This window comes from Lynx rufus, unplaced genomic scaffold (assembly GCF_022079265.1).
Source record: "Lynx rufus isolate CCGP_SWC_20201006 ecotype Redwood Valley unplaced genomic scaffold, mLynRuf1.p SCAF_24, whole genome shotgun sequence".
NCBI lineage: Eukaryota > Metazoa > Chordata > Mammalia > Carnivora > Felidae > Lynx > Lynx rufus.
In genome coordinates, this window is record NW_025814839.1 from 2,372,541 (window position 1) to 2,397,177 (window position 24,637).

Genomic DNA, 24,637 nt, shown 5'->3' on the forward strand with positions numbered 1-24,637 from the left:
CAGAATTCTAGACAACATTCTGCAAGATATAAGGGACCCTTACATAATGGGTAGGAACATGAGCTCAGCAGTCAGACTGCCTGGGTGTGAATCCCAACAGTGATTTATGAGCAGTGTGTTCTTGGACATGGCACCCAACCTCTCTGTTCTCTAGGTTCCCTCCCCTCAGACCCGGACAATAACAGTCCTTACCACCCAGGTTACCGTGGTTAATATGAGGATGAAATAAGGTGTGGTTCTAATCTGAGGGTGCTGTTGTCTCCCTTCCCTGCTGGGGGACACTTGGCAATGTCTGGAGGCATTTTTGGTTGTCACAACTGGCAGGGAAAGATATTACTGGCAACTAGTGGCTAGAGGTTGAGGATCCTGCTAAACACACTATAATATACTCTAGGGGCTCCCGACTTCAGCTCAGGTCATGATCTCAGGGTTTGTGGGTTCGAGCCCCACATCGAGCTCTGTGCTTGACAGCTCAGAGCCTGGAGCCTGCTTCAGATTCTGTGTCTCCCTCGCTCTCTACCCCTCCCCTGCTTACACTCTTTCAAAAATAAACATTAAAAAAATAAACAAATAAACATTCTACAATAGTTTTCCAGCCCAATGTCGGAAGTATAACCCTGTAACCCCATGTTCATAAAGCCCTCAGCAAGTGCCAGATATAAAGATTCAATAAGCAGGGACACTATTGATGTTCTTTCTGCCCTCTAAATCATAAGCAGGGTGGCCTGACCCTCGGTATGGTTCTCACACCAGGAAGCTGGGCCTGGCCCACTTGGGACACAGAACATTCACTCGGTGCCAGGCCCTGTGCTGATATGTGTCTCCTCCCATGACCCCTCAACAACCTATGAGGTGTCCTGCTATTATTAGTACCTTCTCAGAGGAGGAAACAGGTTCAGGGATGTTCACCAGTCACAAAGCTAGAAAGGAACTGTACTTAAACTTAGATCTGTCTGCTCTGAAGGCACAGAACAGTGGCAGAGCATATATAAGGCCAACTTTTTTTTTTCCACCAGAAAAAGTAGGGTGTGTTCTAGTTTATGTATAAAAATCTCTCTAGATAGGAACACAATAAATACACTGGCGACAATGGATGTCTCTGGAGAGAACTGGGAACCAGGGAGGAAGGGCAACTTTTCACTGTTGTATTTGGAACTTGTGAATGTATTATGTATCCAAAATATAAATAAAACTGAAATTAAAGACTGTTCTTTAACTACCAGTGTTTTCCTGAGTTGCCTGGGTTTGAGCACCTGGGGTGCTTGTTAAAAATACAGATTCTAGATCTACACAGACCAACTTGAATTGGAACCTCTACGGGAAAAGCTTGGAAAGCTACATTTTACAAGCCAATCTGGTGATTTTTTGACTTAGGAAAGAAAATAAACCTAAGGGGCGCCTGGCTGGCTCAGTCGCTGGAGCGTGTGAGTCTTGACCTCGGGGTTGTGGGTTTCAGCCCCACATTGGGTGTGGAGATTACTTAAACATGAAAGAAAGAAAGAAAGAAAAGAAAGAAAAAAAAGAAAAGAAAGAAAAGAAAGAAAGAAAGAAAGAAAAAGAAAACAAAGAGGGGAGGGGAAAGGTGAGGAGGGAAGGGAAGACCTAAGACTGGAGTCGTAGCCCAGAAGTTAGTGCAGCCAGCTCCCAAGAAAGAAAGAAAGAAAGAAAACAAAGAGGGGAGGGGAAAGGTGAGGAGGGAAGGGAAGACCTAAGACTGGAGTTGTAGCCCAGAAGTTAGTGCAGCCAGCTCCCAAGTCTTTGCAGAAGCAAAGAGGTGGCCAGGTGACGGGGCTGCATGGAAGATGGCCAGGTCTTCTCTGGGGAGCAACGGAGAGCTTCACACAGGGGGCCCTGCTCCCCACTATTCAGTCCCAGTCAGAAGGCTGTCCAAGGACAGGGGAGAGTAGGTCCTGGTGCGTGAGATGCAGGAGAGAGGCAAGAAGCTGCAATAGGAAAAAGGAGCGCCCCTGCCCCACTCAGCCCACAAAACTGCTCTTATCGCATCTGTTTGCACAGAAGGACAAGAACCTGAAGCCACGCTTTGCCCCAACGAACTCTGACTTCACTCAGAGGACTTTGTTTTTATAAAATCCCATATTGTATTGTGTTTCTGGGACCCACAGAGGTCTCAAACTCAAAGGCCCATGGTGGGGAGCCAGGCAAGTAACATAAACGAGGCTGGCCTGGTGTGAGACAAGAAGGAGAGGTGGGGTCTGTGGCAAACACATCTCCTGGGGAAGAAGGCGGCTGCAACTCAGTTCCTTCTCACTGATGCTCTGCAAGAAGGTGGGACCAGTCCTCCTGCTGCTGCTGGATCTTCCAATTTCTTAAGCAAAGCCAGAATCCACATATATGACTTTTGTGAGAGGCTGGGCTCTGAGCCAGACTTTCTAGGTTCGAATTCTAGCCAATTACACTTAACCTCTTTGGGCATCAACTTTTGTCATCTGCAAAATGGAGATCAACATTCCTGCCAAAACATCACGTCGGGGAAGCCAGGCTGAGGTGGCATTCTACAAAACCACAGGCCCAGACTCCAAAAATGTCGATGTCATAAAGGACAAGACAAGGCTGTTCCAAATTTAAGAGCAACTAAAGAGACGTGACAGCTCAGTGCAACACCGGGGTAAAATCAATGCTAGAAAGGACGTGATGAGGACACGTGGAGAAGTCAACATACATGTCGTTATTAAACAGTACTGCGTCAATATCAAATTTCCTGAATTTGATCACTGAGTTGAGGTTATGTAGGAGAAATGTCCTTGGTTTTAGAAGGAAGTATCTAAGCATGAAGGGTGGTATCTGCAACCAATGCACATGGCTCAGGGGAGAAACACACAGTTCACCCCCATCATTCAGTTTCAGCATCTGGGCACCTGCCTCCTTGCTGAGGTCAAACGGCACTGTTCTGTCTTCTTGTTTCAGCTTTCCTAAATGAGTGTTCTTTTCATGTCGTCTATTTAGTGCCACGTTGTTCACATTCGGTGCTTTTCGTCGGCGATTTTGCTACTAATAAACTGTTAAGAATTTTTTAATTTTTATTTTAAGTAGGCTTTGTGCCAATGTGGGGCTTGAACTCACAACCCCAAGATCAAGAGCTGCACGCTCCACCAATGGAGGCAGCCAGGTGCCCCGGTGATTTTGCTATTTAAAAAGAAGGCAGTAGGGTGCCTGGCTGGCTCCATCAGTGAAGCACGCAATTCTTGATCTCGGGGTTGTGAATTCGAGCCCCATGTTGGGTGTAGAGATTGTTTAAAAATAAAAATCTTTAAACAAACAAACAACCCAGAAACACATAAAACAAGGTTTAACCTATTGAACGGCTGACAAAATATTGTGACCAGAGCCTCATAGGAACCACAGGAGCAATGGTTCAATACTAATTCAGTGTTCATGATGACTTTGTAGAACACAACTGCTATGAATGACAAGAATTGACTGTATATGTATTTCAGTTGCTATTCTCGCAACTTTTTTGTAGGTTTTTAAATTTTCAAAATAAAATGTTAACAAAATTTCTCACTTAGAGGCTCACCTGACTGGGGTGCCAGAATTCATACCAGGCAGTCCAGACCCAACAAAGACAGACACAAGAGGTGTCCCTTATGAGTATATTTATGTGTATACAGACACACACACACACACACACACACACACACACACACACACACACACACGACACTGAATGGGGAGGGGGATCAAGACAGAAAAAACAAGAAGCATCCAAGTGGCACTGGCACAGGGGAGGAGGAGGGACAAAGGGAGCATTTGTCCCCACTGTGGCTCCCACCGGCGGCCTCCTAACAGGAGGTAAACCCAAAGCTGGAAGAACAGGAAGTGCTTATTCTCTTAGAGGAAAGTTTCAAAGTGCAGTCATTTCTCTTAAAAAAAAAAAAAAATAAAATAAAGAAGAAGAAGCCTCTTCCCTCCACTCTCTGCCCCCCAGAAAAAAGCCCAATCCCTGGAGCTGGCTGTCCTTAAGGCTGGGGCAGGACGAGGTCGTGGGGAGCGGCGTAAGGCCAAAGATCTGAAGTGCCCAGGCCCAGAAGGGCTTATGCATAGTGGCTGCCGGGCGTCAGGGGGTGATCCCCTCTGTGGTCCAGCTGGTCCTGCAAGCGGGCGAACTCGGCCAGCTCGTTGAGCTCCTGGAACTGTCGGTCCGTCTTATGGCTGACCAATGAACGGTAGAAGTGGACGGCAAAGACGATGAAGACCAGGCCAAAAGGGACCATGATGGTGGTGGAGGCGATGGCGGCGGCTTGGCCCGGAGTGATGCCACCAGTGCTGCTGACGTTGGCGACTGCATCGCTGGCCGGGGGCTTGCTGGTGGGCCGCAGCTGCCCGGGCTGCTTCTTGAGAGGCAAGAACTTGACCCAGCAGAGCAGCACCACTTCAGCCAGGAAGAGCAGCGTGCCGATGACCGTGGAAAAGGCCCAGGCCAGCTCGATGTGGCGGTGCATGCGCTCATGGGGTGACTCCTTGACCGAGTTGAGGTTATGCACGTTACTCACCGCCTCGATGTTGGGCAGGATGCAGGTGCTGATCATAAGTGCAAACAGGTGCACGGCCACCAGCACCGTGGTGCATGCACTAAAGGCGATGAGCAGCCCAGGAGGGTAGTCATGGTCGGCATCTAGCTGTACCTCCACCATCGCCACCTAGGGGCAGGGGAGAGGCAGGCTGAGTGCCAGGATTGTCATGGCCCACAGAACCACACTCAAATCCTGGCTCCCCTCCCGTCAAGCTCTCGGACCCTGGGCAAATCAACCTGGCCTCTCCAAGCCTCGGTTTCCTGATCTATATAACGGGGGTAAGAGCACCCCCTCACTTAGGGTTGAGAAAGTACTAGTGAAGATAGCAGGTTTGGAGCCCAGGCTGCCTGGATGTGAATCTCAGTTCTGCTCTTCGCGGGCCACATGTCCTTGGGAAAGCCACTGAGCCTCAACTTCTTTATTGTGAAACAGAGATATCACAGTAGTTCACAGGATTATTTTAACAATGAAGTCAGAGGGGTGCCTGGGTGGCTCAGTCGGTTGAGCATCCGGCTTTGGCTCAGGTCGTGATCTCACGGTTTATGAGTTCAAGCCCCGCGTCGGGCTCTGCGCTGACAGCTCAAAGCCTGGAGCCTGTTTCAGATTTTGTGTCTCCCTCTCTCTCTGCTCCTCCCCTGCTCATGCTCTCTCTCTCAAAAATAAATAAACATTAAAAAAAAATTAAAAAAAAAAAATGAAACCAGAGTCCCTGGTACATGGTAAACATCTCCCAAATAGTATCCACTGCTCCTACCAACCAGCTAGGTATTAAAAGCCAAACCACAAATGGTTAAGATGGTAAGTTTGAGGGGCGCCTGCCTGGGTGGCTCAGTTAAGCGTCTGACTTTGGTTCAGGTCATGATCTCGTGGTTTGTGAGTTCGAGCCCTGCATCTGGCTCTCTGCTGTCAGCGCAGAGCGCTTTGGATTCTGTGATTCCAGAGCTCTCTGCCCCTCCCCCGCTCATGCTCTGCTTCTCAAAAAATAAACAAACTTAAAAAAAAAGATGGTATGTTTGATGTATATTTTACTATGATACAGTTTGCATTAAAAAAAAAAAAAGCACAACCACCAAACCACCAGCGGCCCTCTCTGTTGGCCTAACATATGTTCCCAAGCACAGGCCTCTCCTTTACTCCCCGCTCCAGGGAGAAGGAGAGGGGCGGGGTAGAGAGATGAAGGCCCTCCCAGGCCAGGGCCAGCCCTTTCTAAGGACACAGTGCACCAACCAACTGAGGAACGTGAAGCTTCCTCAAAGAGACTGAGCCAGGCGCTGTTGCAGTGTGATTGGCAAGCCCTGGAGCCATCTCCTGCCCTCGCCCCAGCTCTGGGCCCCACGGCTGACGCACTAGCTGCTCCCCAGTTCCTGGAGACCTGTGGACCCAGGGTCACCAGGGGCACGTTCTGGGCCTGCCACCTGCTGCTTCTCACTTGGGCCTTGCAAATCACCCCCATGTGAAGATGCCAGCTCATCAGATCTGGACCAGGAACAGCGAGCAGTGGGCACACTGCCAGGGTCTGCCTGCCAGGCTGGAGGGACTGGGGCAGCAAACGCCAATGGCAATACCATTAAGGATAGTGAGTGGCCTTTCATAAAATGTTTGCTATGTGGGTACCAGGCTCAGAGAGGGGAGGTCCAATGCTGAAATGTATCCACTAGCCCCATACCAGGCGACCCTGACCCCTCCTTACCCCGGAGGCGGGGGGTGGGGCTCTTTCTTTCCCCACTAGCTCTCCTGCCTGTTTGCCTGGCCCTGCTTGCTTTCATTTCTCATCTCTCTCTCTACCCTTCCTTTGACCAGGAAAGGCAGTGTGGGGCATTGGTCAGGATCACGGGCTCTAGAGCCAGGCTGCCTGGCTTTGAACCCTGACTCCTCTGCCCTTTATTCAGCTGTGATTCTAGCAAGCTCCTTCAACTTTCTGGGCCTCAGTTTCCTTATCTGTAAAATGGGAATAATAGCACATGACTCAGAGCATTGTCGTGAGGACCGAGTTAATCCCATGTAAAATACTTAGTGCCTGGCAGAAAGTAAACACTCAATAAAAGTGAGCTTTATTATCATTTTTCCAGTTTAGAAACCTTCATCCCCAAACCCACTATCTCTATATGGAATTGTCTGGAGTTTCTACTCTCCACTGGAAGGGTATACCTGGACTGAAAGAACACCAAGGCCAAAGTGAGGGGCCTGAGTCTGGCTCCAGAACCACCTTCCTTATTTGACCTTGGTCAAAACTTTCCCCTCTTGTCTGTAAAAGGAGGGAACATGGCGAGATTAAGGTCACAGGCTAAAGCTAATCTGGGGTCTGACACCTTGAGAATCTGATGAAAATAATGGATATCCTCCTTCGAACATCCAGGCATATATATTCACAGGGCTTTTCAGACAATTTCAACGAGATTCACAGACTTGCCCCAGACTTGCCCCAGTTGATGACTGTATGAACTGTTCAGCCCAGGAGTTTACAAAATGTTTCAAACTCATATAAATCTGGGGCAGTGCCATCAGGATTTCAACTGTTTTTTAAGATCACTGGTGGCCTAATGCCAATCCTGAGAATTCTTAGTACACACGGGTGAGGGCAGGCCATCAGGGCACAGTGAGTTAAGGGACACAGTTAAGGGACACATCCCAGGGACCCCTGTTCTCAGCCACCAAGCCTGCCCACGCTGGAAAGGGAGGGGGACACCCTCCAGCAATGCATGCCTTCTGCCACCACCTCCCCACCCCCAGCACTTCCTCTTCCTGTTTTTGGCCTGTTGCCCCGGAACCTGAAACTGGAGAAGAGACAAGCAGGAGAGCCTGCTGGCTGCTTGGCTGCCTCAGGCCCACTGGCTATTTATTCACTCACTGGAAATATCCAGACCCATGAGGTACATCAGGCTGAACTGAATGCTGGGGTATATTCCAGGGGGACATATACAGGTAACTAATCTGTTCCCTTACCTGGTGTCTCCCCTTCTATGTAGCCATTAAGGATGAATTGGCTTCTCCACTTACAAAGCTGGTGACCTTGGACAAGTATTTCAACCTCTCTGTGTCACATCAATAAAACAGGGGCCCACTTCTTATGGTTGTTATGACCATTTAATGAGCTAATGAATATAAAGCCCTTGGAACAGGAGCTGGCATACAGTAAGCTTAACAAAGTATCAACGATTATGAGCAACATCATTATTCTTTTACAAATGAGGAAAAATGGGCTCAGAGAGGCGAGGTCAGACTGCTTCTAAGTGGGAGCTCTGAACTCAGATCCATGTGGCTTTAAAGCCCATGTGCAAAGTGGATAATAGAAGCTCTTTCTCATCTGGGTGCCCCTACAGACTGAATGCTTCTGTTCCCTCTAAATTCTCACCTTGAAACCCTAATCCCCAGTGTAACAGTAGTAGGAGGTGGGGCCTTTGGGAGATGATTAGGTCAGGAGGGTGGAGCCCTCGCAACAGGTTAGTGTCCCTACAAAAGAGAGCCCGGGGGCACCTGGGTGGCTCAGTGGGTTAAGCATCCACTCTTGATATTGGGTCAGGTCATGATCTCACTGTTGCTGAGATGGAGCCCTGCGGAGCCTGCCTGGGATTCTCTCTCCCTCTCTCTCTGCCCCTCCCCTGCTTGTGCTCTCTCTCTCAAAATAAATATATAAATAAAAAAAAGGGGGGGGTGTATGTGTTTATGCATGGAACCTGCTTAGGATTTCCTCTCTCTCTCTCTCTCTGTCGTTCTCCCCCAATCACACTCTCTAAAAGAAAAAGAACAAAAAGAGTGAGAGAGCCCAGAGAGCCCCTTGCCACTCCAGCCATGGGAGGGCAGAGTGAGTAGACAGCAGCTTTGAATCAGGAAGCCAGCCCCTCCACAGATTCCGAATCTGCTGACACCTTGATCTTGGACGTCCAGTCTCCAGAACTGTGAGGAAATAAATGTCTGTTGTTTATAAGCCACCCAGTTTGTTATTCTGGTACAGCAGCCCAGATGGACTAAGACAGTTGCTGAGGAGACTAAATAAGGTCTTGACATGTAAGCATTTACCACAGGGCCAGGCTACAGGAGGTGCACAATAAATTTTAGTTAAAAAGAAAAACATGGGGCTTGAAGCAGAAGAGAAATAGCCCAGGGGTGCCTGGTTGGCTCCGTGGGTAGAGTATGCGGCTCTTGATCTTGGGGTCATGAGTTCGAGCCTCATGTTGGGTGTTGAGATTGCTTAAATAAACTTTAACAGAGAGAGAGAGAGAGAGAGAGAGAGAGAGACAGGGAGACAGGGAGACAGAGAGACAGAGAGAGAGAGAGAGAGAGAGAGAGAGAGAGAAAGAAATAGCCCCTGGACACCCTCAGCTGATCCCATGAGAGAACTGATCCCATGAGCCAAGGTTCTACCCCCTGGGGTGGGTGAGAGGGTCAGATCCCCACTCTGGGCCTCATCTGCCCAAGTTCCAAACCTGGGGCATAAGGGGAAAGTGTGCCCCAAACCACACGGTGCCAGATGGCTACCTCAGCAGGACAGAGACCATGCTTTCCACACCATTTGTCATGGAAATGACATGCATCCAGGACCAGAAATCACAGCTGTTGGAACGGACTTGACCTGGGGACACCAGAACTGGCCAGCTCTCCCAGAGGTCTTGAGCTGGGGAGAGGCTGGCAGCAAAGCCTGAAACGCTGGGCACTTTGAGGAAGAGGAAAAGCCCTGCTCCCAAGCTCTGGAAGAAACCCCATTACCCTCACCAGCCCCTATAATTCCTGGGGCTTTGACCATGCAGGCTGGCCGTATGTACTGTTCCCACACTAGGGGCAGAGTTCAGTGCCGTGGGGCTGCGGAAAGAATAATGTGGACTGAGAAGGAACGGATGGCACGCGTCTTGGATCCTGATGAAAACCATTCACAGGAATACAAGCCACTGTTTTTTCCAGAACGCTTCCCGCTTGGGAAATCTTCCCACAGATAGCAAGAGTAAAGTCAAGGGGGCCTCGCGGAATCTGGCAGGCGACTCCCAGGGCCCCAGCTCAGTCCCAGAGAGATCAGATCAGATCAGATTGCAAGCAACTTCACAAGGTAAATATAGCCAGAGTGCTGGGCCTGTTAACCCAAAATAAACAGCTCCCAGCCAGCCAAGGGCCTGCTTGAACCTGGCCACATGGGGCCTAAAGGGATAGGAAGGACGAGAGACTGCCAGCCCCACCTCACACTGGTCCGTGGATCCCGCACAGTGAACACTGGGATGCCAATTTTCAAGTATGAGACAAGAAGATGACCATAGGACTCTACAAAGGGTGGGGCCTGGCTGGCTTTGCCAGGCATGTGCCCGCTACGCCCGAATGCCAACCATCATTCCTCGCCCCTGCTGGGCTCCATGGAGACCCCTGCCACCTGGTGACTCAAGGTCCAGGCCCTTCTGAGACAGTCCTCCCATGCCTGGCCCGACCCCAGCACCCACAGTTGGGAGAGCCAACTGTCCTTTTCTAAGCCGAAGCTTCACTGTTCACTCCTTAAGGAGGGTGGGTGGCTGGGCCTGGAACAGGAGGGCCACCAAGCATAGCCACCCAGGTCATCCAGAGTTGTCTGAGCCTGCCGCACTACCTCAAATGCAAACCATTTATTAAGAAAGAATTGAGGCCTTGTCTAGTGGTTTATAAACTCTTTTGACCACTTCAGTCCAGTACTCCAAATGTTTCCATAAAGAGAAACACATTTGTAACAGAAACAAAAGTTTCCCCAAACAATACTTCTTTTTTTTTTAATTTTTTTTTTAACGTTTATTCATCTTTGAGAGACAGAGAGAGACAGAGCATGAGTGGGGAAGGGGCAGAGAGAGAGGGAGACACAGAATCCGAAGCAGGCTCTGGGCTCTGAGCTGTCAGCACAGAGCCCGGCGTGGAGCTCGAACTCATGAACTGTGAGATCATGACCTGAGCTGAAGTCGGACGCTCAACCAACTGAGCCACCCAGGTGCCCCACAATACTTCTTCTTAAAGGAAGGTAATATAGCCTATCCTTACAACACCCAATGCATGCTATTTCATTCCATTCTTATTTCATTTGAAAACAACAACAACAACAACAACAAAACAAAAAACAAAAACCTGGTGGTGATTCACTAAATATAGGTCATAAGCTAAATTTGTTGAACTTGCTGGTTGGGGGAAGGACAGGCCTAGGCTCGCTCTTTCTTTCTTTCTTTCTTTCTTTCTTTCTTTCTTTCTTTCTTTCTTTCTTTCTTAAATTTTTTAAAAAATATTTATTTGGGGGGAGGGGCAGAGGGAGAGAGAGACACAGAATCCAAAGCAGGCTCCAGGCTCTGAGCTGTCAGCCCAGAGCCTGATGGAGGGCTTGAACTCATGAACCCTGAGATCATAACCCGAGCCAAAGTCAGAAGCTCAACCAACTGAGCCACCTAGGCACCCCTGGGCTTTCTCTTGATCTAGCTAATTCCAATTCCTTGGTTTTACCTTCCAAGTCACCCCTGTTCTGTGGCCTCTCAGGTGAGGATGAGACCATTCACCTACTTATGGGAAATATGTATTGAGAGCTTACTATGTGCCTGGAGGACCTTGTGGCTCCGAGAAAGTGCAGGAACTAGGACAGCAAAATCTCTGCCCCAGTGAGCATGGCAGGCACTGAATATTTAGGCAAAATAAGTATTTTCAGATTGTGGTAAATGTCCTTCAATCCACACTCTCCTGCTACTACACTTATCGAACATGTCCTAAAGACGTAACTATATGACTTGCTTCCTCCACTATACTCTTATTTCCTGTTTCCCCAGGATCCAGCACTGTTCCTCTTCCCTCTAGGGGCCACGGTAAAACACTGTCGAAGAAATAAATCAGGGACACCTGGGTGGCTCAGTTGGTTAAGCGTCCAACTTCAGCTCAGTTCGTGATCTCGCAGTTCATGAGTTCAAGCCCCGTGTCAGGCTCTGTGCTGACAGCTCAGAGCCTGGAGCCTGCTTCGGATTCTGTGTCTCCCTCTCTCTCTGCCCCTCCCTCACTTGCACTCTGTCTCTGTCTCTCAAAAATAAATAAACATTAAAAAAAAAAAAAAAAAAGCTACCCAGAAGTCCCATTAGAGAGAAACCTGCTGGCTTTTACTTAAACTTTCTCAGCTTTACTTCTCCAAGGGACCCCACCCCAGCCCCAAACATTGATTACTATCATCTTAAGAAACCCTAGAGTTCTCTCCTTCACCAGACCTGGACCCAACAACTGGCAGAACTCAATACAAATCCCAGCTGAAAATTCCAGAAATGCAGGACAGACACTTGTGAAGTTTTACAAAAGGCTTCTCTGCGAGGCAGGGAGCACCCTCCCCTTGGGGCATTAGACAAATTTCCATTTATAAACAGCCTGGAGTGCAGAACCCCACATCTGGAAGGATTCAAAGGCCCAGCTATCAACCAGCTACAGCAGCCAGAGGGCAGTTAAGTAGAAATGGCTCCAAGTCAGACCTACCAGTCCGTGAATTTTACTAGCTGGGTATCTTAACTTCTATGTTTCTAAGAGCCTTAGTTTTTCTATCTATAGTAAGTATCTTTTAGAGTTGGTCTGAGGAGGGGGGCCTGGGTGGCTCAGTTGGGTTAAGTGTCTGACTCTTGATTTTGGTTCTGGTCATGATCTCATGGTTCATGGCTAGGGAGTTTGAGCCCAGCACTGATAGCTAGAGATTCTCTCTCTGCCCCTCCCCCACTCGAGCTCTTTCTCTCTCTCTCTCTCTCTCTCTCTCTAAAATAAATAAACTTAAAAAAAAAAAAAAGAGTTGATCTGAGGATAAAATAAGAATGAAAGAAAAGGGTCCAGGGCCATTCATATCTAGTGGTTAGTAAATAGTAGTAACATCATCAAGATTATTCTAGAATTCATCGCACAACTCCTCTCCTCCAAAACCTTAATGCCTCCCACTGCCTACACAAGAATTCAGATTTCCAAAACAGCCAGTCAAAGCCAAGCAACACCTTACCTGACTAGATTCACCTTTCTCAACTACTCCCTACACACCCTCAACTCCAGCCACACCTGCCCCGCCACCTTTCCCTGAGACCCTAAATTTCCCATTTTGTAACTTTGCTCCCAACACTTCCTCTGATAGGAGGGTTCTTCCCGAGCTCTGACTCTATCACCTCTGGAATCACACTCTTTGGAATCAGTTCACCCCTAGGGCGCCTGGCTGGCTGGCTCAGTGGGTAGAGCGTTCAACTCTTGATGGTGGGGTTGTAAGTTCAAGCCCCACGTTGGGTATAGAGATAACTTAAAAAAAAAAAAAAAAAAAAAGAGGGGCGCCTGGGTGGCGCAGTCGGTTAAGCGTCCGACTTCAGCCAGGTCACGATCTCGCGGTCCGTGAGTTCGAGCCCCGCGTCAGGCTCTGGGCTGATGGCTCAGAGCCTGGAGCCTGTTTCCGATTCTGTGTCTCCCTCTCTCTCTGCCCCTCCCCCGTTCATGCTCTGTCTCTCTCTGTCCCAAAATAAAAAAAAAAAAAAAAAAAAAAAAGTCAAAAAAAAAAAAAAAAAAGAACAAGAAATCAGTTAACCCTTACCAAAGTAGTCCCATGGGAACAAGGGTGAGCGAGATTCCTGAAAACCTGGGCCAGGTATGTTCTAAGTGCTTTGCAAGTACTAACGCAATGAACCCTCACACCAACTCTGTGAGGCAGGTACTGCCATTATCCTCATTTTACAGGTAAGGAAGCGAAGGCCCCGAGACATTACGTGACTTCCCCAGGACCTCACAGTTGTAAGCGGTAAAGCCGGGATTTAAACCCAAGTTGTCTGGCTCCAGAGTCCTTGTTCTTTCTTTGCTCTGCCGTATTCAGGCCTCGAGCTCTGTCCTCCTACCACTCCCGGTGTTTCCCCCTAGCGATGGGGCCACCCCAGGGTCACAGGGCTCTGCAGCTCACCAGCCAAGCAATCCCAGCCAAATTATCCACCTGAGACAAAGCACCTGCCTTCGCCTGCCCTCCACAGATCGTGTGAAGATCACAAGAGATGGTGCAAATAAAACACTTAGCACAACGCCTGGCCTACTGCAAGAGCCCAATCAACAAAAGCAATGATTACTATTTAGTAATTAGCACTATGAGTAGTAACAGTTATTTCTTACTCGTCTCCATGCCCCCCTGAACTCTGAACGTATCCCAGAGGCTCAATGTCTTATGATTTCAGCCCTTCCTTCCAACTCATTTTCACAGACATTCCAAGCAACTTCTGAACCCGTTCTGGGACCCGGGAACAAAAGGGTGCTGGCGGGCAGAGAACTTGAGGAGGCAGATAATCCAAAAATAATTGATCCCAGGTTGTGGAAAGCATTTTGTTTACGGCAGCAAGCTGACCTTCCCAATTATCTTCTGCTTAGGCTAACGTTACAGCCTGCCCTCCGCAGCAAACCAAGACTGCCAGTGTGCTTGCCATGGTCCCGCAAGGCACAGGGTCAGGCCGAGGGGGCTGCCTCTCACTTAGATAAACTGAGGCACAGGTGACTTGAGTCATACCCGCATCTCCAGGAGCTCCTGCGGGATGCTGATCATGTGCTATGTATCCAGGGCCCCTGGTTTAGGGAGTCCGGATGCTGAGCCTAGCAAAGGCATGCTGTTTCTAGAAACGCTGTCAGGAGTAGGATTCTTGTTTGCAGACGAGAGAGGGTCCAGCTACGGTGTGTACAATCAGATTCTGACGATTCCTCAACCTCTGGTGGGCTCAGTGAGGACTCATAACGAATCCTCATGCAAGACGAGAGCAGGATAGGTACCCGTTTTGTCCACATGAGGAAACTGGCTTCAAAGAATATAAGCCGCTTATCTGAGATCCTGCAGCCTATCTCCCCAGCACATCAGGGCACCTGGCCAGGCCCTTCCGCCCACAAGGGGGGAGTCTCTCAATCCCCTCCGGGCTCTTCAGAGACCCTCCCTCAATCTCACCTGCTGAGCAGGTGAGCCTGGTAGCCTTGCCAACTCTCCTACCTTTGGAGATCGGAGGTCACATCAGTGCCTCTGGTTTTCCATGTCTCTAGGAAGGAAGCCCTCTGGGGGCAGGAAGTTGGTTGTGCTGACTCACGGGCCAAGGGAGAGTAGTCCAGGAAACCTGCCACTGTTTCCATGGTGCCGGGCTGTGTGGCACCCCTTCCTCTCAGAGGCTCACTCACAAGGCTGGGTGTCTGTTGTGGGGAGTGGAGCAAGGTAGACCTGCCTGCCTCTTCGATCTGTCTGTCCAGGCCAACTCCATTTCTCCCATAGATTTACAGACTCACAACAGTTGCCCCCTTGTAACCACTTTCCCAGAACGCAGGCTGTGATGGGGCCGGCCCCTCCCTGTCAGAAGAACTTTGGGGAGTTCATCTGTGGAGCCAGGAAGCCTTCTCCACCCTGACCAGGGAAAATATAAAGATTTTTCTTTTGTAGGTTTTTTTTTTTTTTTAAGTAATCTTTACACTTAACATGGGGCTCGAACTCACAACCCCGAGATCAAGAGTGGCATGCTCTTCCAACTGAGCCAGCCAGGCACCCCCTGACCAGGGAACTACAGGTCCCCAAGATAGAGTCTGGATGAGCCAAGGCCCACCCAATGCCACTGGCTGCCCTGCTTCCTGACTTCCTGCACCATATTCTTAGCAGGAGGAAGAGGAAGGTGCCATCTGATTGAGAGGCTAGCTTCTTCAGGCTTAACAGGACTCCACAGGGCAGGAAAGTGCTACCCATTAGATCCTCAGTTCTCCCGAAGTGGGAAGGGGGCTGGGCAGTTATGAATTTATGACCCCAAGAAAAAGGGGAACAGGTATGCCACCATCTTAAATCCAGTGCACAGCTGTGAGAAGCTAATGGTGTCATGCCCTGCCCCGAAACCGTAACGTTTTTATTTTGCTTAGAAGAAACTTTCCTGCTCTATTTCCCATCTCCCAGGAGTCTTGGTCAAACATGTCCCTGGCTGGACGTTGGTCAGAACTCCACATACCCACAAAAGGCAGAAGTGCCCAAGACAGTTCTGAGCCTGCAGACTCAGGTTCAAATCCTGCTCTAGTAGAGTACCGTATCGCCTTGGGAAAGTTCCGTGGCAAAACCACCTGAAAGGGTAGTTGAGGAATTAGTGTGGAACTTTGGGAACCTACAGGATGCCTAGTACAGGGTGAGTGATTGGTAAATGTCAGCTAGTCTTTTTTTAAAAATTTTTTTTTTTCAACGTTTATTTATTTTTGGGACAGAGAGAGACAGAGCATGAACGGGGGAGGGGCAGAGAGAGAGGGAGACACAGAATCGGAAACAGGCTCCAGGCTCTGAGCCGTCAGCACAGAGCCCGACGCGGGGCTCGAACTCACGGACCGCGAGATCGTGACCTGGCTGAAGTCGGACGCTTAACCGACTGCGCCACCCAGGCGCCCCAATGTCAGCTAGTCTTAAAGATTCTTCAGGCAAAAGGCTCAGACTTGTCTCCAAGGATCTGGGAATGACAGAACAGAATTCCATCATATGACCTAAACTAAACACTAGGGTGCCACTCCCTCACACAAACACACACATTCTCTCATCTCCTCTCAAGGGCTTCCTCGATTTAATTCTTTTTTTTTTCTTTTTAATTTTTAAAAATGTTTATTCATTATAAACACAAACAGAGCACAAGTGGGGGAGGGGCAGAGAGAGAGGGAGACACAGAATCTGAAGCAGGTTCCAGGCTCTGAGCTGTCAGCACAGAGGGCGACAAGGGGCTGCGACTCGTGAGCGGAGCCGTGAGATATGACCTGAGCTGAAGTCGGACGCCCAACCGACTGAGCCACCCAGGCACCCCTAATTCTTAGAGATACTTCTAAATAGCAGCCTTCATTTACTGATTCAGAAATCAAGATCCAGAGAGAAATGTGTCTCAGGTCACCCAGGCAGTGGCAGACCTAGGGAGAGCTCTTCCCCACCGGACCACCCGGCTTTTCCACTGAGGCCCCGTGTGCTCTGGGCTTGCTCAGGGCTTCTAAAAAGTTCAGGCTCCATTGCGTCGGCCCACTTGTTTGTAGAACACAGGGAGAGTACCAGACACACTCCCAAGAAAACACGAGGGTGCAGCCACTCCCTCCCTCAAGGCCAAGAGCTTAGCTCACTCACTGGGGAGGCGGGAGTGCCCTGGGCTAGGGACCTTGTGGGGGGGGGGAGACCCCACTCACACAGGTTGATGTCACACAGTGATAATCACGAATTGTTCTGTAGGCCCCGCCCTGGGAGACTCCAGGCCTGAAGGCATCCTCAGGGCCACTTCTTGGTCCAACCTGCAGCCTCACCTACACCGGCTCTCAGAGGCTTCTCGCTCTCAGAGGCTTCTCGCTGCAGCCCAGCCTGGCATGGGAAGAGGAAACTATGCCTGACCCCCCAGATCAGCTGAAAGCCCATTCATGGGGAATATGTCCCACTGGCCTCCCCCACACCCAGTGACTCAGTGGCAAGTTTCTGAAGAGTAGACTGAGGGTGGAGAGCGGTTGTCAAAACCCCAGGCTGAGGCTCTCGGAAAATGCAGTGGGAGAAAGGTTGTCAGGAAATCCCCTCCACTAGGTGATAAAAGGGCATGGCCAATACCTTTTGGCCTCAAGTATGAGGTCATGTGAGAGACAGCTCGAGGGTCCCTCTCCACCTCTTGACACCTGCTCCCAAGGAGATCACACCCTTTCCGTCCTTCCTTTCCCCCTGAACATATGTGAGACTGTCTTCTTACAGATCCACTTCTAAGATACTGCTCTTTCCTCCCTACTTGCTGCATCAAACTTGTCCATTTGAAGGCACCTGAGCCCCCCAACCCTGGACAATTTCTATGACACCCAATCTCCCACACCAGGTGTCACTTGTCGCCCACTTTTCCTCACGTCCAGCACTCTGGACTTCCCACCCCCCAGCGTTCACAACACCTTTCTCCCAGATCTTTCCCGCATCCCCTGCCCTCCCGGCCCGCCCAGCTTGCTCCCTGTGGGCACCGTCGGGGCTGCGGGCGGGAGCGGCCAGGACAGGAGAGGGGGCAGGGCAGGGCGGCCCGAGCTCACCATGGCGAAGCCGGAGAGCAGAGCAGAGGTCCGGCTAGAGGCTTTGAGCTTGGCACGGCTCAAGTAAAGCTTGCGCCAGGACAGCGCCTGCATCGAGTGCTCGTTGAGGCTCATCACCTCGGAGTAACTCTGGCCGATCCAGTCCGGGTAGGTGACGGCGGCTGGCGGCGGCGACGACCCCGGGGTCTCCCCGTCCCCGCTGCGGCGGCGGCTCCGGCGGCTGCCGCTGGTGGTGCTGCCGCCGCTGAGGGGAAGCTCGGGGCTGTTGTTGTTCGGGGGCGGGGCGGGCTCCGGATGCATGGAGCACCGTGCAAAGGCGCGGGCCGGCCCGGGCGCCTGCGAAGGCAGCGGCCCCCACCCTCCGCCGCACCTCCGCCTCCGCCTGAGGCAGCCGCCGCCTGCCCCCCGCGCGGGCCGGGCCTGACCCAGACGGCCGCCGAGCACGAGAGGCAGGTCGAGGAAGCTGCTGCAGCCCCAACTCGCAGGCCCGCCGCGCCGCTTGCAAAAGCCCGGGGCGGCCCCGACGCGAGCCTGCGCGCTAGCCGGCGTCCAAGATCCTTGGTCCGGACCCTCGGCGCGCGCCGCGATTGGCCGCCCCCTTGGGCTCATTAGCATGGCCCCCGCCCATTCCTGACACCCCGCCCACGAGGAGGTGGGAGGTACCGGCGCAAGTCATGTGACTCGTGCCCTCCGACGGCACCGCCCACCGTCTCCGGCGCGGGCTACGAGCGTTTGCTCCTCTTTCTGGCAGCTCTCCAGGCCCTCAGGGCCGTGTCGAGCTCTCGCTGCCCGCGCCTCCCGTCTCAGCTGCTCCGATGGCCCCTCGCCCAGAGCTCGGACTCCTGGGTCGGGCCACCTGAGGTCACCTCTCGGCACCTCCTGAGGCCCGTTCCCCCTTGGAACTAAGTGGCTCAAGGTCTGTAGGAAAAAGCTGGCTGAGGTCTAGAGTTCATTCGGTCTTTACTTACTGAGCACCTACCAGGTGCCAACTTGTTTAGTCGCTCAGGGGTGAACAACATGGACAAAATCCCCTGCCTTCGTGGCGCTTATATTCTAGAGGGAAGACACACAAACACCAAGGAGTAAAATTATGATAGTTTAGAGGGTGATAAATATATCCGGGGGGAAAAAAAAAAAGGCAGGGTAAAGGGGATGAGTAGTGCCCGGGTTGCAATTTTTATTTAAGAATGCTGTGGTCGGGGAGTTTTGGTCTGTTTTGTTCAATCCGTTCACTTGATGGGTCACCAGCGTCTGATGTGTAGTAGGTTGGCTGGCACCCGATAAATATTTTTTGAATGAATGAATGCTCAAACCCATTCAGAAACTGTTTACTGAGCGCCTAGTAAGTGCGAGACTGAGGGATTCCAGGAAAATGGTAACCTTACTGGAATCATATTTTAGTGGGGACAACAGGCAATAAATTAATAAGTTTACACTTTTCTGACTTGGTCACATTTGAAATGAGACCTGAGCCAGCGATGCAAAAAGCCAGGAGCCTGTATTCAGGGGACAATAGCAAGTGCAAAGACCCTGAAGTGGAGGCAGAGGTGAGGTGGGGTTAGAGGTCTAGGCTCTGGCAGGACGGGGACATTTACTGTCGGGTTCACAAGTGTACCCCAGTATCTAGAATAGCACTAGGCACGTAGGTGGCGCTCAGTAAGTATCTGTTGAATGAATAGATGTGGGAGAGACAGTGATGAGTGAAGCTCATAATTAGCCCAGTCAAATCACAGGCATGTGGCATTCCAGGTCAGCGATGATGAAATTTAACTATTGTCACCACTAGAGGGCGCTCCTCCACACCCCCCACATTATGGGATAAACCTTAAGGCCCCTTCCTCCCCAAAGTCTCTGGGATTCCTCAGAGGCCTTTCTGGGCGTTTTCTTGAAGACTAGGCAAGTTGGAATTTGAAATCTCACCTCACCGGGCTTGTTTCTTTGATGGCTTTTGTACTTGTTACTCCTTCTCCTTACCATCTGTGTTCAAATGCCACCTCCCAAGACAGACCTTTCCTGTCTAAAGTAGCCCCTATCTCATATTCCATCATCTCACCCTACTTTATTTCTTTTGGAATTCTGATTACTACAGTATCTGAAATCACCTAGTTTATTTATGTATTGACCTGTTTGTCCTTGTCCCCACCCCAGCCAATGAGCACCCTGAGAGCAAAGTTGGTGTCTGTTTAAGTCACTTTGTCAACACCCCAGGGACTCTCACGGGATTAGGTGCACAGGAAACTCCTATTTGAAGCATGTTTAATGAATAAGATGTTTTGGGTCTGAAGAATCCTTGCTCAGACAGCATTGGGTACACACAACATTTGGAAGCTGGTGGGGCCTGAGGGAGGCCACGTCTGAAAGGGGAAGAGGCTGGAAGCTGGAAGGAGAGATTTGCTGATTTAGAAGGAACAATGGGATCTGGGAGTGGCAGTTTAGCAGGGGGCTTTGGAGTTGGGATGAGGCCACGTTTCCTTCCTCCAACTTCTCCATCATGCCCCTCCCCCCCTCCTTCTAATTCTCTGCAGTTTGAATCCTACCACATGCACAGAGCAGAAAAAATAAAAATATTATCCAGACTTGGAGGGGAGACATCTGGGCAATCCCTGCTTCCGGCCCTAGGTCCTATAGCCCTGAAGGGCCTGTGGTTAGTAACTTTTCCCCACCAGCCGGGACCTGAGATGCACCAACTCCATCCCAGACTAACCATTAGAGAGAGAATCCTGTTTGAAACCCAAGCTGCCCAGCCCGGCGGTGCTTCCAAACTCCACGCGTAGCTCCCCCTAGTGGCCAAGGACGTGTGCTCTCAGCCTTTGGGAGTTTATATCCAAAAAAAATCCAAATAGAATTTTTTCAGTCAACTCTGTGCGTGAGCCTATAGAGCTCCAACTGAAAACGTTGCTGTACCCTGCCGCTGTGGCTGTGGGCACAGCCTAGGGCTGACCAAAGATGGCCCAAGCTGCCCTTGGAGATCGGGTAGCAAGCTCCTGGTAAGATGGAGTGAAAAAAAGCTAATGCTTAAGTAGTGCTTACTAATGACAAGTGCTATTTTAAACCCTTTATTATTAAGTAATTTATATATTGTAAATAAGTACATAATATAAAAATATAACACGTATGATTTAATATATATTACATATAATTGATATATTTTATTAAAATTGTTATATATGTTATATATTTAAGTTTTTTATTTTATTTTTTAAGATTCTTTAAAAATTTATTTACTTTTTAAATTTAATTTTCTTTTTTTTTTTAATGTTTATTTATTTTTGAGAGAGAGAGAGATAGAACATGAGCTGTGGAGGGGCAGAGAGAGAGGGAATCACAGAATCCGAAGCAGGCTATAGGCTGTCAGCACAGAGCCTGACACGGGGATCAAATACACAGACTGCGAAATACTGACCTGAGCCAAAATCCAGTGCTTAACTGGTGGAGTCACATAGGCACCCCTATTTTATTTTTTTTTAATATTTCTTATTTTTAATTTGAGAGAAAGAGATTGAGAGCAGGGGAGAGGGACAGAGGGAGAGATAGAGAATCTCAAGCAGGCTCCATGCTCAGCGTGGAACCCAATGTGGGGCTCCATCCCATGACCCTGGGATCATGACCTGAGCCGAAATCAAGAGTCCAATGCTTAACCAACTGAGCCACCCAGGTGCTCCTAAATATTGTTTTAAGTAGGTTCCATGGCCATCATGGGGATTGAACTCATGACCCTGAGATTAAGAGTCATATGCTCCACTGACTGAGCCAGCCAGGCGCCCCTTAAAATTTTATTTTTAAGTAATCTCTATACTCAACATGGGGCCTAAACCCACAACCCAAGATCAAGAGTTGCATGCTCCACAGACTGAATCAGCCAGGGCCCCCCATATTATAGGTTATATTAAATACGTGAAATGATTTCATTGTTTATTATTTTATTATATTGAATATATTGTATTCAACTCAAGAGTTTTTTACAACTCATGCTATTAATATCACCATTTTCCAGATGGAAAAATCAGAAAACTAATGAGTATAGTAAGTACTACAGGACATTAAACCTTAGAGTGGGACTCTAGGATCTGGGGCTTCACCACCATCAAACTCACACCTGCCTGCATCTCCAGAGGTGTTTTGTTAACGTGTAAGTTACTAAAAACCACCCAAGCAGTTTAGTTTTAGCTTGTTCTTAGGGCAAAGTTTGAGAACCACTGAACTAGATGGGCTTTAGTTTTTAAGTACTTTCAGTCTTTTACAATGGTTGGGGTTGGCTGTTCCCTTGTCTACTCAGTTGCAATGTGACCTTGGGCAAATTACTTAACCTCTCTGAGCCCCCAGTCCTCTTAGCAAAAATGGAGGTATTAGAAATATCTATTCATGGACCCTGAGTGTGGACACCTAGTCACCTCTCTCAGGCAGATTAATAGGAGAGGTATATTTGATGCCCAGCTGAAGAGGAACCTTCTTGCCACTTCCTGTTCAATAAAAGCTCAAAGAATTTTCCACTTTTAAAAAGAGAGTACTTTGGGGCGCCTGGGGTGGCTCATTCAGTTGAGCTTCCGACTTTGGCTCAGGTCATGATCTCACTGTTTGTGGGTTCAAGGCCTGCATCAGGCTCACTGCTGTCAGGGAGGAGCCCGTTTTGGATCCTCTGTCCCCTCTCTCTCTGCCCCTCCCCTGCTCTTGCTCTCTTTCTCAGAAATAAGTAAAACATTTAAATAAATAAAGAAAGAAAGAAAGAGAGAGAGAGAGAGAGAGTACTTTGTCGGAGCCCATCGTAATCTGATCCCTTGCTTCTGTTTACTTCCTTCTCCCATCTATGCCTCCCCCTCTGCTCTGAGGTTTAAAACCCCTAAATTAGGAGTGCCTAACTGGCTCAGTCTGAAGAACCTATGACTCAAGAGTCATCTAGGTGTCATGAGTTTGAGCCTTGTGTTGGGTATACAGATTACTAAAAATAAATAAATGTTTAAAAAACACCCTAAATTAATAATCATAAAAACAACCACCATTTCTTGAACTCATGCCTCTACAGAACAGGGCTTGTATACCTCTGGTAATAGGAAGCTCACTCCTTCCAGAAGCCATGCATTTCCGTAATGGTTATTTTTAACAGTTCACAAGTTTTCCTTGTATGGAATTGGTATAGGCCTCCCTGTGACTCCCACTGTGTGCCACACAGAATGTGTGAAATCCCTCTGCTGCCTGGCCCTGATGCCAACTCCACAAGACATCTGGAAGGCAGCTTTAGTGAATGATCCAGAAGTCTTTCAGAATGGAAGAAGTGGGTAAAGAAAGCTGGAAACAAAGTTAGGTAACTGTCAGGGGAGAGGTTGTAAAATTCAGAATTAGGATTTGTGGACTTCACTGTTGATCTCCAAATCATTCTCTGGGCCTGGAGCTCAGAGAGCATGTTGGGGAGTCCCTGCTCTTCCTCCCTGGTCTCCACTTCCTGGGCTTGTGGGGCTCACTCTTCCCCCCTGGTCAGGAGCCATTGCTGGGTCCATGGCTTTTATGGGCCTATGCCTTTTATGGGTAGTGTTTTTTCTGTCCTGGCTAAGAAACCATTGCCAACCCCAAGGTCATGAAGATATTCACCTGTTTTAAAACTTTAAAACATGGATTAAAAAAAAAAAAGATCTAGAGATATTGTTGTATGTTTAGGCATATGATCCATCTCAAACTGATTTTTTTTTTTTTAACTTTTAATTGTAAGTAATCTCTATACCCACGTGGGGCTTGAACTCACAACCGTGAGATCGAGTCATATGCTCCACTGACTGAGCCAGCCAGGTCACCTTCAAACTGATTTTTGAGTGAAGTAAGGTTTCTCTGTTAAAATGTGAGGACGGTTTTGTCAAAAACCAAGTCCCTGCATATGTGAGGGTCTGTTTCTGGCGCCCCCACCTCTATTTCATTGCTCACTTTGTCTATCCTTTTGCCAGTATATCCTGTCTTCATTAGTCTAGCTTTATTTATTTATTTTTAAAAGACATTTGAGTTGTTTCCAGTTTTGTTTTTTGTTTTTTTGTTTTTTGTAATTATAGGCAATGTTGGTATGAATGTTGTTGTTTTTTTTTAACATTTATTTATTTTTGGGACAGAGAGAGACAGAGCATGAACGGGGGAGGGTCAGAGAGAGAGGGAGACACAGAATCTGAAACAGGCTCCAGGCTCTGAGTTGTCAGCACAGAGCCCGATGGGGGGCTCAAAGTCACGGCTGCGAGATTATGACCTGAGCCAAAGTCGGACGCTTAACTGACTGAGCCACCCAGGTGCCCCGATTAGTCTAGCTTTAAAGTAAGTCTTGGGGTACCTGAGTGGCTCAGTCAGTTAAGTGTCTGACTCTTGACTTCAGCTCAGGTCATGATCTCAATAGGGATTGAGCCCTGTGCCAGGCTCTGTGCTGACAGCCTGGAGCCTGCTTAGGATTCTCTCTCTGCCCCTCTCCAGCTCATTCTCTCTCTCTTTCAATAAATAAATAAACATTTAAAAAAAATAAGTCTTGAAGTCGGGGCACCTGGGTGGCTTAGCTGGTTAAGCATCTGACCATTGATTGCAGCTCAGGTGATGACCTCACGGTTTGTGAGTCTGAGCCCCATGTCAGGCTCTGTGCTGATGGTGTGGAACCTGCTTGGGATTCTCTGTCTCCCTCTCTCTGTCTCCCTCCTCCTCCCCCCCCCCCGTCTCTCCCCCTCTCTAAATAAGTAAGTAAACGTTAAAAAAAAATAAGTCTTGAAGTCAACTAAATTAAGCCTTCCAACTTTGTTCTCCTTTTTCAAAATTGGTGTGGCCACACAAGGTGCTTTACATCTCTCTCTATATTTTGGAGTAAAATGGGATAAATGTTGTCAATGCATACATGATTTGGGACTCAATGCATCTCTTCAAGGGGCAGGGTGTCAGAGAATTAAACATCGTCCTGGATGATCTAACATCTTCCCTGGCAAAACAGGACCAACTAGGCCACACTCTAGAGACTCAGCACCGGAGATCAGGGAGGACTGTATGGGCTGAATTGTGTCCTTGCAAAAGGATACCTTGTAATCCTAACTCCTAGTGCCACAGAACATGATCTTATTTGGAGATAGAATCTTTATAGAGGTAATCAAGTGAAATGAAGTCATTAGGGTAGGTCCTAA

General features: G+C 49.0%; 1 protein-coding gene across 1 annotated transcript; it reads right to left on the bottom strand.

Moving 5' to 3' along the window:
- Nucleotides 1-3,292: 3,292 nt before the first annotated feature.
- On the bottom strand, nucleotides 3,293-18,036 carry ORAI1 (ORAI calcium release-activated calcium modulator 1). Its single transcript, XM_047088232.1, has 2 exons — nucleotides 17,511-18,036; nucleotides 3,293-4,658 (listed from the first exon to the last, which is right to left on the bottom strand). Exons 1-2 carry the CDS (start codon nucleotides 17,808-17,810, stop codon nucleotides 4,053-4,055), a joined length of 906 nt encoding a protein of 301 aa, XP_046944188.1. The 5' UTR covers nucleotides 17,811-18,036; the 3' UTR covers nucleotides 3,293-4,052.
- Between the last annotated feature and the right edge of the window lie 6,601 nt (nucleotides 18,037-24,637).